Genomic DNA, 17,771 nt, shown 5'->3' with positions numbered 1-17,771 from the left:
GGTGGAACTGTCCCACGCGCGCTGCCATTTGACCATGGAGGCCAGTCTGGCAGTCCTGCGTATGCCTCTTGTGCCGCGCATTTCGAAGCACTCTATGTCTTCCATGATAAGAATACCAATAGGCATCATACCGGTGATGACACAGAGTGCATCGTGTGACACGGTACGGTACGCGCTCGCAACCCTCAGGCACATTAGCCTATAAGTACTCTCTAGCTTGCTACGGTAGCTATTGGTACTCAAAGCCGTGCCCCAAGCCGGGCCACCATACCTCAGTATGGACGAGGCGACACTGGCCAGAAGCTTACGCTTGCTGGCGCACACCGCAGAGCTATTGGACATCATCCGGGACAGTGCCACAATAGCTGTGGAGGCTCTCTTGCAGGCATAATCGACATGGCTACCGAAGGTAAGCTTTTCGTCGATCATCACCCCCAAGTGTTTGACGGAGCGCTTCGAAGTGATTGTGCAGTCGCCTACACTGATCACCGCTTGCTGCACCGACTTTCGGTTGTTGACAACAACCGCCTCAGTTTTGTGATGAGCCAATTCCAGTTTCCTGGAGCTCATCCACTCCTCCACAATTGCGATCGAGTGGGCTGCAGTCAATTCCACTTCTTCGATCGATTCACCGTAGACCTCCAGCGTAATATCGTCGGCAAAGCCAACGATGACCACACTCGCCGGGAATTTTAATCTCAACACCTCGTCGTACATGACATTCCATAACACCGGACCCAGGATGGAACCTTGCGGGACTCCTGAGGTTATGTGAAAGCACTTCCGACCCACCTCTGTGTCATAGACTAATATCCGATTCTGGAAGTAACTTCCGAGAATCTTGTACAGGTACTCGGGTATCCCCAGACGCAGGAGCGCATCAGCAATAGCCGCCCAACTGGCATTATTAAATGCGTTCCTTACATCCAGAGTCACTACTGCGCAGTAGCGAATACCCCTCCTCTTACGCTGGAGTGCTATCTCAGCGGTTTTCTTAACCGTCAGAATAGCGTCTACGGTGGACCTCCCTTTCCGGAAGCCGAACTGGTTGCCTGAGAGACCATTTACACCCTCGGTGTACCTCGACAGTCTGTTGAGGATGATCTTCTCGAGCACTTTCCCCACCGTGTCAATCAAGCATATTGGTCTATACGCCGACGGGTCACCGGGTGGTTTCCCCGCCTTTGGGAATAGTACCAGGCTCTGCCTCTTCCACGCATCTGGAAATACTCCCTCGTCCAGGCATATCTGCATAGCAGATCTGAACATACCGGGAGCCTCCAAGATTGCGACTTTGAGGGCCAGGTTTGGAACTCCGTCCGGACCTGGTGCCTTCCCCATGCTTAGGGATTTTGTAATCCCTACAAGTTCCTCATCAGTTACTCTATCCTCATCGTCAGCCCCAATCCCCGGCTGTCCTACAAAAGGAGGCCATGGGCTAGGGTTGTGGCGCGGGAAGAGCCCCTCGATGATCCCCTCCAGCATCTGTGGAGATTGCTCCGTAGGAGCAATTGCACCTCTTGTCTTCGCCATTACGATCCTGTAGGCATCACCCCACGGGTTCGCGTTGGCACTCTGACAGAGTCCCTCGAAGCAGGCCTTTTTGCTTGCCCTTATCTCGGACTTCAGCGCGACTTTGGCAGCGGTGAACACCGCCCGTCGTTCTTCACGCTCCTGCTCGGTACGTGCTCGCTGCATCCGTCTCCTGGCCCGTAGGCAGGCACGGCGCAGGTTCGCAATAGCTTGAGTCCACCAGTACGTCGGTGGTCTCCCATTCCTAGGGTGGACTTTTCTAGGCATGGTCGCATCGCATGCACGCGTAAGCACCGCTACCAGTTCGTCCCCGCTTAGGCCGAGTAGGTTACGCTCACGGCGGAGCGCCTCCCTAAGTACTTCATCATTGAAGTACGATGTCTTCCACCTACGAGGGCTTGGCCTTGACCTAGCCGCTTCCTCAACCCGCTACCTGCTGTTGTTGTAGTCGATACTGTAACGAACCGCCAGGTGGTCGCTGTGAGTGTAGGCATCGTCTACCCTCCAGTTCGAACTACTCGTTAGGCCAGGACTACAAAAAGTAACGTCGATAATCGACTCCGCTCCGTTTCGGCTGAAGGTACTTTTGGTACCAACATTAGCCAGATCGACATCCAGCACGGCCAGTGCCTCTAGCAGGATTTGACCTCGCTGGTTCGTGAAACGGCTTCCCCATTCCACGGCCCAGGCATTGAAGTCACCCGCTATTACTACTGGCCTTCGCCCTGTCAGCACGGTCGTCATGCAGTCCAGCATCTGCGTGAACCGCTCGGTCGACCAGCTCGGAGGCGCATAGCAGCTACAGAAGAGGACCCCGTTTACCTTGGCGATCACGAAGCCCTCGTAGGTAGTAGACACCAACTGCTGGACAGGGTATTTACCCGTTGTCCATATCGCCGCCATTTTTCCGGATCCATCCACGACCCAGTTGCCGTTGCCGGCGGGTACTCGGTATGGGTCCGATATGATGGCGATGTCCGTCCCCCACTCAGCAACTGACTGGTACAGCAGTTGCTGAGCTGCGTCACAGTGGTTCAGGTTCAGCTGCGTTACCTGCACTGTGACTTTTCGTTAATGGCTCGTTTGAAGGTCGGGCACCTTGAGCCTCCCGTTGGGTGATTGTTGTTCACGGACTTGCCGGAACAAATCAAGCACTTGGGAGGGTTCTTGCAGCCTAGTGCCTTATGACCTTCCTCACCACAACGCCTGCACAACTTGGTCCTATCAGGGCCTTTACAGCCCCAGGACTTGTGTCCAGGTTCCCTGCACATAAAGCAGATCACTGGTTGCTCATGTATGTTCAGTGAACATACTGACCAACCAACCTTGATCTTACCTACCTTAGCGGACTTATTTGCGTCTGCCACAGGTAGGTGTACTAAGGCCACCTGAGTACCTGCCGGACCTTTCCGTAGCTGAACGGCGGTGGTGGGCACCTGCACTTCGCACTGTTGCCGCAGTGCCGTGACGAGCTCTTCTGCGTTGGTGATCTCGTCAAGGTTCATCACCTTCAGAGTCACTGACTGCGTCAGAGCCCTCACTTCAACACCAGCGCCAAGGACCTCTTCCGCCAAACTTTTGTAGGCAGCGCCCTTGCGCTCCTTGTCGCGCTTAAGCTCGAGGATCATTTCACCTGTACGAGTGCGTCTGACACTGCGTACGTCGGCTCCTAGATCCGCAAGCTTCGCGTCACTGCGCATCGCCTTCAGGACTTCCGAGTACTTGGACTCTTCCGTCTTGATGATGATCGCATCACCCTTCTCGCGCTTGGCACCTACCCTCTTACCTTTCTTAGGTCTGGTATCCCTGCGCTCCTGGTTCTCCTGTTTCTTCTTCTTCTTCTTCCTCACTACGGTTGTCCAGGGGGCGTCCCCCCCCTGCTCCGCCGCCCTGACCTGTGGTGATGAAGGACCTCTCAAAGGTCGCAACCCCCTGTTCCCATCACTCCGTGAGGGGCCAGCCTTTTCGGGCCCACCCTTCTCGGCTTTCCGGGACGCCTGGCTGGGGTCCGATTTTCCGGCACTTCTGCCGGTTTTCGGGGTTAGTATCCGCCTGGCCTTACGAGCGCCGCCGGGTAGCTCCTCCCCTGACGGCTGCCTCGCGCGCTTCTGCGATTGCTTGTTGTAAGCATTCGCTTCCACGCTTTTGGGGCTACCCGCGAAAACGAAGGGTTCCGTCTGGGTAGACTTCGGCACCTTCAATTCCACGGGTTCTGCCGCAGCCACAGTCACCATGGGTTCAGCATGGTTCTGCTTGGCCGCCAACATTGACTTACGAAGTCTAAACAAGGCCTGCTTGAGGTCCTTGCTGATGTTAGACTTCGAGGACGCAAAGTCAATTATGGAGTCGAGCCGCTGTGCAGCCACTTCCAACGCAGAGAGCCCATCTCTACTTTTATTGATGGCCCTCATCAACCACGCTCCATCTACCACTTCACCCGATGCGTTAGCCGGGGATGAAATATGGTTTCCAGCACAGGCAATTTGAATCCCACGAGTAGCACGGGAAAAGAGGTCCACCACGCCAGAGCCCTGCATTAACGCGGTAAGGGACAAAATACTGTGAGGGGTGCCCAGGTGCCCCACAGGCTCCGTTAATGGCCGAACATCTTTTTCACCCCTTCGACCATTCATTCCTCAGCACGGTTTTTCGCATGACACCTTGAATTGGAGTTACCCCGTTTGGTGGACTCTTACCACCGGAACAGGTCGTCCGTAGTTCTATTCTAGTCGCCGGAACTACACGGCCCGCTCTCCGGCGGTCTGGTAGAAGTGAACTGCCCGATGCTTCCGAAAGATCACTGTTCGTAGGTCATTCCTTCGAGGCTGCGATGTTATCGTCGGTTCTGGGAGCGAGTGATATTCTCACCGCTCTTATCACATGCTGTTGTGGTATCGGTCATCCTTATCACTCATGTGGAATCGATAGTTCTGATGATGACTGATGATTGTTGATGTAGAGATAGGGAGATTTGGCTAGATGAGCGTGGAGTAGCCAACCGTGATAGCTGGGCTTCGGTTTGTTGGTAGTGGATTACGTATCACCGTTGATGGCTTGCACTGCTGTATATGTCGGCGTCCTCTTGATAACAGGGTATGGAAAAGTTTATCGTACTCTTGAACACCCTCACCCACCCTGAAATTCGTCGAATTTCTGCAAATAGAAAGAAAATCCTCTTCGACGGAATGGGATGATGGAATGGGAAAGGGCTACTGAGATGGATCGGCTGTTGTAATTTGTTGTGCACTATCGTCTTCTGGAAGCGGCAGGATACAAAGCTTTTCTACCGGTCGGGTTAAGAAACCGGTAGCAGTTTTAAGGGTCACAACCCTCACAATCTTATCGCTTCCAGGGTGAACCTCCGTGATACGTCCCATTTTCCATTTCATGGGTGGTTGATTTTCATCCTTTATAACTACCAGCTTGCCAACTTCGACTTGAATTGCAGGCTGCCATCGCTTGGTCCTTGCTTGCAATTGGCAGAGATATTCTCTGCGCCATCTCTTCCAAAAATCCTGCAGCCTCCTTTGAATGAGTTGCAGAGCATCTAAACGATTGATTGGAAGTTCGCCTAAATCTGGTTCAAGGATCGACTGAAGAGATGAACCGATCAGGAAATGGGCAGGCGTCAGTGGTTCGAGATCATTAGGGTCGTCGGACAGTGGCGTAAGGGGGCGAGAGTTCAGGCAAGCTTCAACCTGGGTAAGCAGTGTATTAAAATCTTCGGGTGATACCGGTGTTTCTCCCAATACTCGTAACAGGTGATGTTTGGAAGATCTAACGGCTGCTTCCCATAAACCTCCGAAGTGAGGCGCGCTTGGTGGGATGAAATGCCACTGGATACCATCCCTGGCACACTCCTTTGAAACCGAATCATGATGGTCTCGGCTTTTCAGCAACTTCAACAGGTCCTGTAGTTTGTTCCGCGCGCCGACGAAATTTGTGCCATTGTCGGAATACATTTTCGCACAACGTCCTCTCCGTGCCACAAACCGTCGAAGTGCCTGAAGAAAACGGTCTGTGGACAAATCCGATACTAGCTCTAGATGAACTGCTTTCGTACACAGACAAATGAAGATTGCCACGTATGCCTTAACTACACCACGGCGTGGAACGGGGCGTAGGTAAATAGGGCCAAAGTAATCCACACCAGTGTTCAAAAATGAACGTGCTATGGTGACTCGGGAAGCCGGCAATTCTCCCATGAATTGTTGAATTGGAGACGGTTTTGAGCGAAAGCATTTTTGGCACTTATTGACAATGTTTCGGGCAACGCTTCTTCCTCCTAACGGCCAAAATCGGAGCCTGACTACACTCAACATCAGCTGGGGACCCGCGTGAAGCAGGCGTTCGTGATAATGCTGAAGAAGAAGTCGAGTGAATGGATGGCGAGCTGGTAGAACGACGGGATGCTTCGTCTCTTCTGTATCCAGGGAATGTTTCAACCGTCCTCCTAGTTTGAGTAAATGATCCTCCGAGATGAAGGGGTTGTACCAGCGAAGATGTGAACCCCTTGGAACTGTCTCACCCTTGGAGAGCGCCTTCAACTCCTCGACAAATGTTTCCTTTTGTACCAAACGAACCAAGGTTTTTTTCCGCTTCTCGTAGTTCAGATGTGGAGAGAAATCCTTGATTGCTTCTTTGTGTAGCCGGTAGTTGAAGTAGTTTCATTAGGCGCAACCAGTAAGCAGTGCGACGAACGAGATCTGAATATGACGAAAACTTCCGGAAATACTCCTGATTGAACTCGGTGATTGTAGAAACCGTTCCAGCAACAACTCACCGTTTTTCTTCTTCGACCTCCTCTACAGATGAGATTTCCGTTGATCTGGGCCACCGATCCGAACTCTCATGCAACCAGGTTGGCCCTTGCCACCAGAAATGATTTTCAAGAATCTCTTCGGGAGTAACGCCTCGGGAAATCAGGTCTGCCGGGTTTTGCTTTCCAGGTACGTGACTCCATCGACAACCTTCGGTGATAATCTGAATCTTAGCTATACGATTGGCGACAAACGTCGTCCATGTAGTGGGTGCAGCCTGAATCCAACGAAGGACACACGTGGAATCCGTCCAAAAATAGCAAGTTGTGGTCATCCGAATCGATTCGCGAACCTTTTCGAATAATTGTGCGGCCAAAACTGCTCCGCACAGTTCCAACCTTGGAATGGTCTGGCATTTTAATGGAGCAACCTTCGATTTGGATGAAAGAAGTCGAACCTTCACCCTTCCGTCTTCATCTGTGCTTCGGATGTACAGACAGGCTCCGTAAGCTTTCTCCGAGGCGTCAGAAAAACAGTGGATTTCGACGCCTACTGCCTTTTGGATGATTACGCATCGTTCAATTCGCGGATGGTTAAGAAGCGGTAGTTGTTCGTGGAATTTCCACCAAGCCTCACCCACCGTTGGCGGAAGCGGCTTGTCCCAGTCAAGTGGTTGCCCATTTTCGACACGTATGGTCCATAGCTGTTGCATAAAAACCTTCGCCGTAGTAATCACGGCTCCCAGGAGGCCTAAAGGGTCGAACAGGGTTGCAATCACTGATAATACGGATCGTTTGGTGAGGATTACTCCTGTGTCCACAGGAGGGATGGAAAATTGAAATCCAAGAATGTCCGTGGTAGGGAACCAGGTCAACCCTAAGGTTTTAACGGAAGGATCTGGGTCCAAATTAATACCATCCATGGAACGGATAGCTAAGTTCTCTTGGGAAATCCCATCAAGCGCGGACGGACAGTTTGATGCCCATTTCCGAAGTAGAAAACCTCCTCCCGATAGCATAGCATTCAGTTGCAACTGTAGCTCCGTAGCGGTTTCAACGTCATCTGCTCCCGTTATGACGTCGTCCATATAGGTATCTTCAATGGCCGCCCGTGCTGCAAGCGGAAATCGATCTTCATCGTCCAAAGCAAGTTGATGGAGTGTTCTAGTGGCCAAAAAGGGGGCTGGCTTCGTCTCGTACGTCACTGTGTTCAGTTCATACGTACGGACGTCTTCCGATTGTGAGTTTCGCCATAGAATACACTGAAGTTGGCGATCTTCCGGGCGAACATTGATTTGACGAAACATTTTTTCGACATCCGATACCAACATGATTTGCTTGGTCCGACTGCGAAGGATTATGGATCGAAGATCTTCCTGTACTACCGGCCCTACCAATAGTACATCGTTGAGCGAAACTCCTGTTGCCGTTTTACAGGAGGCGTCGAAGACAACTCGAACCTTAGTTGTCGTTGAGGATTCCTTCACCACGGGATGATGTGGTAAATAGCACCGTTTTGTTGAGGTATCGTCTGTCTCACTTACAATTCTCATATGGCCGAGCTCAAGATACTCCACCATAAAGGCAACGTACTGTTGTCGGAGTGATGGATCCCGAGCCAGTCTTCTTTCAGTACCTTGGAAGCGCCGAAACGCTATGTCCTTCGATTCGCCCAACCTTGACACAGCGTCTTCCATCCTTGGTAATGCAACCGTATAACGACCACCGGAATCTCGTTGAACCGTACTGGAGAACCATTTTTCGCAGCGTGCCTCTTCTGGAGAATAAGCCTTGCCTGATTCCACCTCCTCGCAGGACCAAAAGCGAGTCATCAAGGTATCCAAACTGTCAAGGGTGGACGCATTACAGCTTATGTGGAGAGAACGTGCAGGAAATGCATTTCCACCACTGATGATCCAACCGAACACTGATTCAGTTAAAGCTGGAAGTTGTTCCCCCAGGGAAATTCTGTTTCCTGTTTCGAAAAATTCGAAAAAACACTCGATACCGAGTACGAGATCCACCGCGCTCGATTCGAAGAATGTGGGATCCGCCAGTTGAATCCCACTTGGGAGTGTCCAAGTATCCGTTTTGATAGTGGTTGTTGGGAGGTTCACTGTGACCTTTGGAAGGACTAGGAAACCTAACTCACGAGAAAAGTCCGAAACTCGTGACCGAAGAACCGCTCTAAGCCTTTGTCGAACCTTGGTGGCCACCTGGCCAATTCCTGCCACCGAAATGTCTACCCGATCTCGATGGACTTGTAGCCGTTGACTCAGTCGTTCCGTAATAAAATTACTCTCGGATCCGGAATCCAGCATAGCACGAGCAGGATGACGATTGCCTACGTCGTCCTCGATCATCACAACTGCTGTCGCCAAGAGAACCTGCGTTGGATGTTGGTGAGCTGCAGCGGACACTGCAGTTTCCGTGGCTGCCACATTTGCCACTTGGATATTGGATGATTCCTGGTGATCCTTGGAATTGCACGACTTGTTGCCCCCAGCAACGGTCGCAACCTTGGTTTCCTTTTCCCTTTCTTGCTTGAAACAGACCAGAGTGTGGTGACGCGCCTTGCAGTTTCGGCAGAAGTATTTTGAATGACAATCCTTGGCCTGGTGCCCCACCCGGAAACAATTGCGGCAAAGTCCATGGGATTTCAAGAGACTGTCCCTATCCGATACTGTCATCCTCTGGAATTCACTGCATTGGTAGAGGAAATGATCCGAAGAGCATGCCACACAGCGTCCCCTAGATGCCTGGATTGATTGGGTGGAACTGTAGCTAGCCTTCATTGGTTGTGTCCTTGGCTTTGGCTGCTGCTGGAACTGGCCGGCACCCCTAGTGTCGGTTGGTTTTGATGGAAGACAGTCCAAAACCTGGATTCTTCGACGTAAAAACTCGAACAAATCCTCCAAAGTGTCCTGCTCCTTCGTAGAAGAAACTTCCTCCCACCCCCTACGCGTGACCGGATCCAAACGTGCTGTGAGGATGTTGACGAACAACAAGTCCTTGTAGTCGTTTTGTTGAACGACCTGATCGAGGGTCTGCACGATGCGTTCGAAGCCTTCTAGTAGAATGTGCAGATCGGCTCCAGATTCCTTGGATAGAATTGGTAGCTTGAAGATAGCTTGCACCTGCCGCTTCCTCAGCTGCTTGCTATTATTATAGCGCTTTAACAGCGAGTCCCATGCCACCTGATAGTTGGCTTTCGTGATTGGGAGTGGATCAATCAGGGCCTTGGGTTCACCTTGAAGGCAGCCCTTCAAATAGTGAAATTTCTCCACCTCCGGGAGATCCACCTTCCAGTGAATGAGTGAGGTGAATAAATCGCGAAAACTCAGCCAATCGTCGATGTCCCCATTGAATGTCTGCAATTGGATCTGTGGAAGACGGACGTGATCGCTGGTATTCGATGCTGCCCCATCACCAGCTCGGCTGGATTGCTCCAAAACTGAAGGTTTCTGAAGCTCCTTGACCTTGTCCAGAAGGAAGGTTTTGACCTCATAGTATTGGTCGCTGAATGCCACACGTTCCTTCTCCAACGACATTTTTTCTGGATTGTAGTCCTCATGCGCGAAGATTTCCACCATAGTTGCACTGTAACTTTCCCACAGCTCATCCAGTTTGCCCATCCGTATTTCCACCTCGGTGATACTGTTGGCTTCGGAGAACTTCTGAGTGAACCGATAGATGTCGTTGAAGGACAGCTGGATTTCCTTCAGCCTCGCCGTCAATGCCCTCATCGTTGGCGCCTTCATTGCTGATGCTCCGCCAGGTAATACCATATTGTCGTCGTCGATACAGTGCAGCAGAAAAAGAGAGATGCGGTGTAGTATACTGCAATGGCCTAGCTTCGCCAGGCATATACTATTTTAATTTACCCGGAGAAACGAGTAGTTGCACTCCAAAACCTCAAGAAAATTGGCCGCAGTAGCGTGACGTCACGCGTCCGATTTTCGATCGACGACAACTCAGCAATAATTATTGGATCGAAGAGGAAAAGATGCAGTGTAGTAGCCAAAGTGTAGACCTAGCTTCGCTAGGCATATACTGCATTAATTTACCCGACAAAACAGCAAGCGGTACTCAAGTTTAGCTTCATCAATTCGCAAGCAGCCTTGAATCCAAATCGTCTCAAAACAGCACTCAAGCAAGGGATGATCGAAGAGGAGAACAGTTATGTAGTATCCAAAGGGAATGGCTTCGGCCAGGCATATACTGCACAACTCACCACAGGAAACAAATGATGCTCTAAATTATCAATCAATCCTAGCGATAGGTACCAATCAAAGAAGACGTCCAGCTCCAACTTCAATCAACGAATCCAAATTCAAGACGGAGGAGCCCAAAAGGGCAAGCAGGGCTCAGCGTTCAGAGAGGTAACACGAAGAGGATTGAATCCAAGTCAAAATGGTGTATTTCTGAGTGTCTAGCTTCGGCAGTACACTAAATATGTTAAATTACCTGGACTAAATTCGTGTGATGCTCCCTCTCTGCGCCGAAAACGTTCTGGCTGTCGAAGCGATACTCCTCGTCTGCGTGGGTGGCCGCCCGTCGAAGTCGACGTTGGATTCTACCAGTCACAATACCAGTCGATGACCTCCATCAGCTAGGTAGCCGGTCAATGACCTCGGATGATTCTGAACAGTGGTCCGGATAGAATAGAAGTCGGCGAAAATATCCAACTATAGCGAGGGATTCCTACCACGTCCGTGGTTTTCGTGTCCAATATCGACGGTTTTGAATGGGCGGCAAATCAGGAACCAGATAGGCAAACCTTCCAAACGTGTATCCTTGTCAAACGCACCGTTGTTGAGTGGGCAATCCAAATTACACAGAGAAAATCGTGTGTTAGTTTGAAGTAATTCCCTAGCTTGGCTGGACATATAGTACTAGAGTTCACTAACCTGCACAATAATCCTCCCGGCTGAAGTCCAAGCCAAGCCAAGCGGGATCAGTAGCGATGGCGATCGACACAAGTGAAGCCAAGTTTGGGCGCGCTGATGTCCTGAATGGAACAACGCCTAATTGTTCCTCGAATGATGGCGTTCGATGGGTGATGGCGATCTACTCGAAAGTTCCAGTTTCGGCCCAATGCCGAGAATACGAATACTTCCAGGGTCCGGAGTGGTCCTGATCCGGTTCGAAGGACCAAAATGACCGGGGATTGAGCCAGTTACCTTCGACGTTCACTCAGCTGAGAAGTGGTTGAGCCTTTAATTCCCCGACATCGAATAGAGATGATATCCTGCAGCAATGATGGTGGCTTGGTTGGATATTTGCCACTAAATCCAAACAATGGTGGTAGGATATTCCGGCTAGGGATCACTCCTCGGATTCTAGTTTCCTTGCATGCTTAAACTCGCGGCGGTTTACATTAAACACAACACTTTATTATCTAAATTTAACACTTAAACATGCTTAAACCGTATATTTATTCTTAAAAACTAGTTACATAAAAACACGTTAAAATCGGACGTTAATCGGTTCCATGCTCTCCGGCGGTCTGGTAGAAGTGAACTGCCCGATGCTTCCGAAAGATCACTGTTCGTAGGTCATTCCTTCGAGGCTGCGATGTTATCGTCGGTTCTGGGAGCGAGTGATATTCTCACCTCTCTTATCACATGCTGTTGTGGTATCGGTCATCCTTATCACTCATGTGGAATCGATAGTTCTGATGATGACTGATGATTGTTGATGTAGAGATAGGGAGATTTGGCTAGATGAGCGTGGAGTAGCCAACCGTGATAGCTGGGCTTCGGTTTGTTGGTAGTGGATTACGTATCACCGTTGATGGCTTGCACTGCTGTATGTGTCGGCGTCCTCTTGATAACAGGGTTTGGAAAAGTGTATCGTACTCTTGAACACTCTTTGTACCAGTTATCGACATAGTGGAAATAACACGATTTCCAGCTTAAAACAGTAGAATTGATTGCATACCTGCTTAATTTATTCATTTGTTCTCACTAGGCAACATACATTCATCGGTTGAAACAGTTTATTCGGATCAAAACATACATTTCGTAACGGAGGTCCCTTAGCCAACTGCTAAGAAGGTGACATATATGTGAGGCAAAATTTTCAAATGTTCATTTTTCGAAGCTTATTGGACGAATGTTCTTTTCAAGGTTTAGTTACCATTTAAAACAAATAGTTTAAACATTCCTGTGAATATAAGCCATTATAGTCTAGTGAAACAATAAGAAAAATCTCTTATTGTTCCCACTATTGCCATAATTGGTACTATAGCCATGATTGGTACTTCTACCCTATACGCTGATGATGTCCAACTCTATTTTGATTGTTCGGAATTTGACGCTAACACCACTTCGAGGTACATTAATGAAGATTTGGCAAGGATATTGGATTGGTCTGTTAGAAACAAACTTTCAATAAACGTTGAAAAGACGCATGCAATGTTTTTAACTACTCGTGCCAACAGTGAAAACGCTCCTATGTTATGTTTAAATGGAAGTTCTTTAAGGTACGTTGAGAAAGCTTTGAGCCTTGGTTTTACGATTAAGAATGATTTTAGTTGGGATGACTTCATTCTTCAACAATGTGGAAAAATTTATGGTAAATTGAGGACACTACAGCTTACCGGATATTTTTTCAGTGCTGAAATAAAGTTAAAATTATTCAATACCTTTATTTTTCCCTGTTTTTGTCGCCTGTGATTTTCTTTTGCCGCAAGCATCAGTGAACGCTACAAATAAACTGCGTGTAGCTCTTAATGCCTGCGTGAGATATGTTTATCATCTTAGCCGGTTTGATCATGTTTCACATTTGCAGTGTAAATTAATAGGTTGCTCTTTTGAAAATTTTGTGAAACTTAGATCTTGTCTAATTATTCATGATATTTTTACACAAAAAGAACCTGATTACTTACATAGTAAATTAGTTTTGAATAGAAGTGGAAGAAGTAATAAATTCATACTACCACAGCACCGTACGTCAAAGTATGGTAATTCCTTTTTCGTTAGGGGTGTTGCATATTGGAACTTGTTGCCAAACGAATTAACTATGCAATTATCAGGGATGGGATTTAGCACTTTAGATAAATAGTAGTTTATTTAAACACGTATATTAGATTTTTTCAGAAATGCGTGCTTTACCGAATGTGTCACTTTTGTTCTACAATGCATCAATGTAACATAGAAAAGACAAATCGTCTTAAGTTACTTATTAGAATAAATAAATGAAAATGAAATGAAATGGACATATGAATCTGACATATCAATTAGTTCGGTCAGAGTTGATTATAAAGGAAGTGTTTTACCCGACTTGACCCAGTGACCCACCGGAATAACTCCGAACCAATAGACATTCTCAAAAATTCAAATGATGATCGAAAAACTAAACATCCAGACGATTTCATTCGAGCTAAGACGAAGGTAGTCCGTCCAAAATTTGCCAAAATAGTATTTTCTAAAAGATCCTAAAGCATTCAGAGAGGATTTTTAAACGAATCTGAAGTAATTTTGATCTTCTGATTGTGGTAAAACTATGACAAATCGTTTTTCGGAATTACTAGACCCCCTCCCCCTATGTCTAATATAAAAACTGTCACTTGTGGGGGCCTTCCTTAGCCGAGTGGTTAGAGTACGCGATTACAAAGCAAAGCCATGCTGAAGGTGTGTGGGTTCGATCCCCGGTTGGTCCAGGATCTTTTCGTAATGGAAATTTCCTTGACTTCCCTGGGCATAGAGTATCATCGTACCTGCCACACGATATACAAATGCGAAAATGGCAACTTTGGCAAAGAAAGTTCTCAGTTAAGGGGGCAGGATCCGTCATTGATTTCGAAAATTTCAAAAGCAGTTTTTTCGTTCTAAATCCAGAAGATTTACATGAAAATGTGTTCAATGTATTCTATTCTCCAAGCGAAACACAGTGAACGCATTTTCATCGAATAATTTTTAGATTTGGACAGAAAAACTGCTTTTGAAGTTTCGATGATGACGATGATTACGATGACGGAGCGTTGAGCGTTAATAACTGTGGAAGTGCTCATTGAACATTAAGCTGAAAAGCAGGCTCTGTCCCAGTGAGTACCATAAGGACGCCATTCACTGCTCATTGAATTATTTTGAAAAATCTGAACAAATTTTCGCAATAAACGTCATCAGCATGAATTATATACCAAAATGGATTGTATCAAAATAAAATTCACGTGGTTTTAAATTATATACTATTTATAAAAAATAATTCTAGGCTGTTTAAGGTGGTAAACATAAGTTGAACAATAATTTCATTATGGTAGATCTAAAAATGCTTCTTAGCTGCCACGGTTTAATATGTTGTTTTATTATAGTACAAAGATAACATCCAGCTAATGAAAGTAAAATTATTCCAGTTAGTGTTGTAAAAAGGGCCTCATACTTAGAATAAGCGGTGAATGGCGCCCTACACATGTATGTCGTACCGCGTTAGTTTCAACGGGAATCGGAATGGAAACTTCTATTTCGGATTACGAGAAGATATCGTCGTGATTTCGAGTTCAACTTTTAATGAAATAATTCACGCCAGCAATAGGACCGATCCTTTGCGCTATCACTTGAGTACTGACTACGAATTCAAAAGTAGAAAGGTTCAGAGTTCTACGTTATGGAAAGAGAGTGAGAGCGCAAAGGTCGGTATTTAGGGTTGTTCAATAATACATCTCCACATTCGGCCCTCCTGGGAAGCATCCGGCTCGGATGCCGTCTTCTGTTTAGCATTCAGGTTTCATCATGTGGTACGATACGGCAGTCTTCATCGTCGAATTCGTCATCATCGTCGTTTGGCACAAACCGTTTCATATACTCCGCACACGTTGATGTTTTGTTCGGACCCTCGTGAGTCCCAACCTTCTCTACGTCGTATCGCTCGTTCCGCTTCTTCTTGGTGACCCGATATGGACCGAGGAACTTCGCCGCAATCTTCAAGTGGCTGCCGAATTGGGTTCGACTGATAGCCACCAAGTCACCCACTTCGTATCCTTCAGCTTCCTTCCGGTTCTTGTCGAATCCCTTTTTAATTTTCTGCTGGATTTCTTCAATGTTCGCACGAGCTTCAATCCTGGCTTCTTCTCTAGCGTTTTCAAACAGTTTGACCCACTCTTCTTCAACGGCCTCTGCTAACCTGACGTCTTCCGAGGATCGCATCTTTGTGCCGAATAACAACTCAAATGGAGTTCGGCCAATACTTCGCTGAAGGGTGTTGTTGAGGAATCGTTGCAAATCATTCACGTACTTGTACCAATTCTCGGGACGATCAATAGCTAATTTCGCCAGAGCTGGTACTATGACACCGTGTACACGCTCCACCTGTCCGTTGCCTCGGGGAACGCCCGTTGTTATCAGCACATGCTCAATTTGTTCCTTCGCAGTAAGAACATCGAAAACCATAGGCAGCACCGTATCATCTACCTCCACGTCCAGCTTTGCGGTACCCAGAGTCCACACCGAACCGTTCAATGTAACCAGTTTTTTCTTCTCATCTTTGTTCACCGTTAATCGTAATTTTTCGACCCAGTGGTCGTTCAAAAGCGACACGTCCGAACCCGAGTCAAAAAATGCACGAACCGGATACGAATTCACTTTTAGTTCCATGAAAGTACCTTTAACTGGCGAAGCTTATTGCAAATATGCATCTTTTTCTCGCTCCTTGCTTTGGAGCATTCGCGGGAAATATTCCCTGCCTGTCCACAGCTATAGCAAACTATCGGCTTAGCCGTTGCACTTGCACTTGCCCTGTTGTTATTGCGAACTCTGGCTCCAGCAAGTCTCGGCTGACTGCCTTGTCCTTGTCGTCCGCTAGCAGAATGTTGATCTGCTGAATCTCTGCCGTATTTCGCATCTTTCAAACTTTGATAGAGTCGTAATTTCTCACGAAACTCTGCTATCGATTTTGATCCGTACAATACGGTTTTATCCGGACCGTTATCGTTGATCCCGTTTATCGTGTGGGTCATGATTGCTTCAATGTCCAGATCGGCCTTCGCTCCGATTTCGCGCATAACCAGAAAATACTCCATCACATTTTCTCCGCTGAACTTCTTTCGCGAACGTAACTTCTCGTGAACTACTGCACTGTTTTCTTTAAATTCAAATTCGTTTCGCAAAAACATCTTTAGAGCATTCCACGTGGTAATGTCACTCATCGTATTGATAGAAAGCTTCGCCAAGCCCACTAGCTTCTTCGCAAAGGTCGGTATTTAGGGTTGTTCAATAATACATCTCCACATGTATCTTTGGCATACATGTTATTCGGTAAAATTATACGTTATTCACATTTCTACTTTTTGCCCACAAAAACAAATGTTTTATCTTGCATCTAGCGCAATAAGTTGCGAAAAATATCAAATAACCGATTTTTGACAGAATTTAACGTGTTGAAATGCTGTTAAATGAGCGGTGAATGGCGTCCTTACGGTACATTGATGCCAAGAAGAAAAAAAAACTGTCACTTTTTCGTAGACACAACTTCCTCCTCCCCCAAATGATGGACATCATTTTCGAATGAACTATGAAGGTGTTTCTGCATAAAAATTCTAGATTATTCTAGTAGAGAGGTAGCTTCGAAAGAATACCGCTAGGTTTAGGGTAGACATTTCTTCTTCATCCCGGTATGATAGATTCCCATCAACATATTACACATAATTAATATGCCAAACCAATATTGGTCACCTGCTCGTCCACAGGTTAAGATTTTTGCAGTATTCTTCATTTTTGCAAACTCGTGCGTGGAAACAAATAGAGGACGAGAACCGATTTTGAGATCATAGGCTAGAGTAACTGCAATAAGAATAGTCGTAATGAGATCAGCGTTCTCTCAACCGTATATAAGCCAATAATTTTCTAGATGTGGCATCAGATTTTGAGTATCGTTCCTTGGAATCGTGTCTGCCTTCATCTTCCGCCATGACCTGCAAATTGATCGTCTTTTCGGCACTTTTATGCATTGGTAAGCTATCAAAACCTTCGATATGATCAATCACGTGCTCTATTTGAATTTATTACCCACAGTGGCCGCCGATGTCGGTGAAGTTCTGACTCGCCCAAAAGGACGCATCGCTCTGAAATCCGTTCATCTGCGCCCTGCTACCCAAAAACACAAGCTCAGGGTCCGTGAAATCGATGGCGACACCGATACCCAACTGTTCAATACTGTCATCGTCGAAAGCCAGGCCGATCTGGACCAATTGGAACCATTGCCCCTGACTTTGGTGGAAGCGGACGCTCCGACCACATTCCAGCTCCAAGAATCGCATCCGGATTTCCAAGGACCATACCATTATGAGAAACCGACGATCGAAAATGACTACCTGGCACCGAAACCCGATGGGGACTATCTGCCGCCACATGGCCCCAGAGATTTCGACGATAGTGTAGCGAAGCGAAGTATCAAGCTAAGGCTGCATACCCGTCATTGAACGGCATTGTGGTTTGAAGAGATTGGAACGATATTAAAGTTCGTACGGAATAAAAAAAAA

The 17,771-nt window shown here is 47.4% G+C and overlaps 1 protein-coding gene across 1 annotated transcript; it reads left to right on the top strand.

Moving 5' to 3' along the window:
- The first annotated feature begins 17,081 nt into the window (after positions 1-17,081).
- LOC110676280 lies at positions 17,082-17,771 on the top strand. Its single transcript, XM_021843556.1, has 2 exons — positions 17,082-17,242; positions 17,305-17,771. Exons 1-2 carry the CDS (start codon positions 17,200-17,202, stop codon positions 17,709-17,711), a joined length of 450 nt encoding a protein of 149 aa, XP_021699248.1. The 5' UTR covers positions 17,082-17,199; the 3' UTR covers positions 17,712-17,771.

This window comes from Aedes aegypti, chromosome 2, assembly GCF_002204515.2.
Source record: "Aedes aegypti strain LVP_AGWG chromosome 2, AaegL5.0 Primary Assembly, whole genome shotgun sequence".
Lineage (NCBI taxonomy): Eukaryota > Metazoa > Arthropoda > Insecta > Diptera > Culicidae > Aedes > Aedes aegypti.
The sequence above is the reverse complement of the archived record's forward strand: the minus strand, read 5'-3'. Positions and strand labels throughout refer to the sequence as shown.

Excerpts from the sequence above, each read along its gene's own strand:
- LOC110676280 (XM_021843556.1), top strand. The coding sequence starts at position 17,200 with ATGACCTGCAAATTGATCGTCTTTTCGGCACTTTTATGCATTG. Across the intron at positions 17,243-17,304 it reads TTCGGCACTTTTATGCATTG|TGGCCGCCGATGTCGGTGAA; the intron begins GTAAGCTATCAA and ends TATTACCCACAG.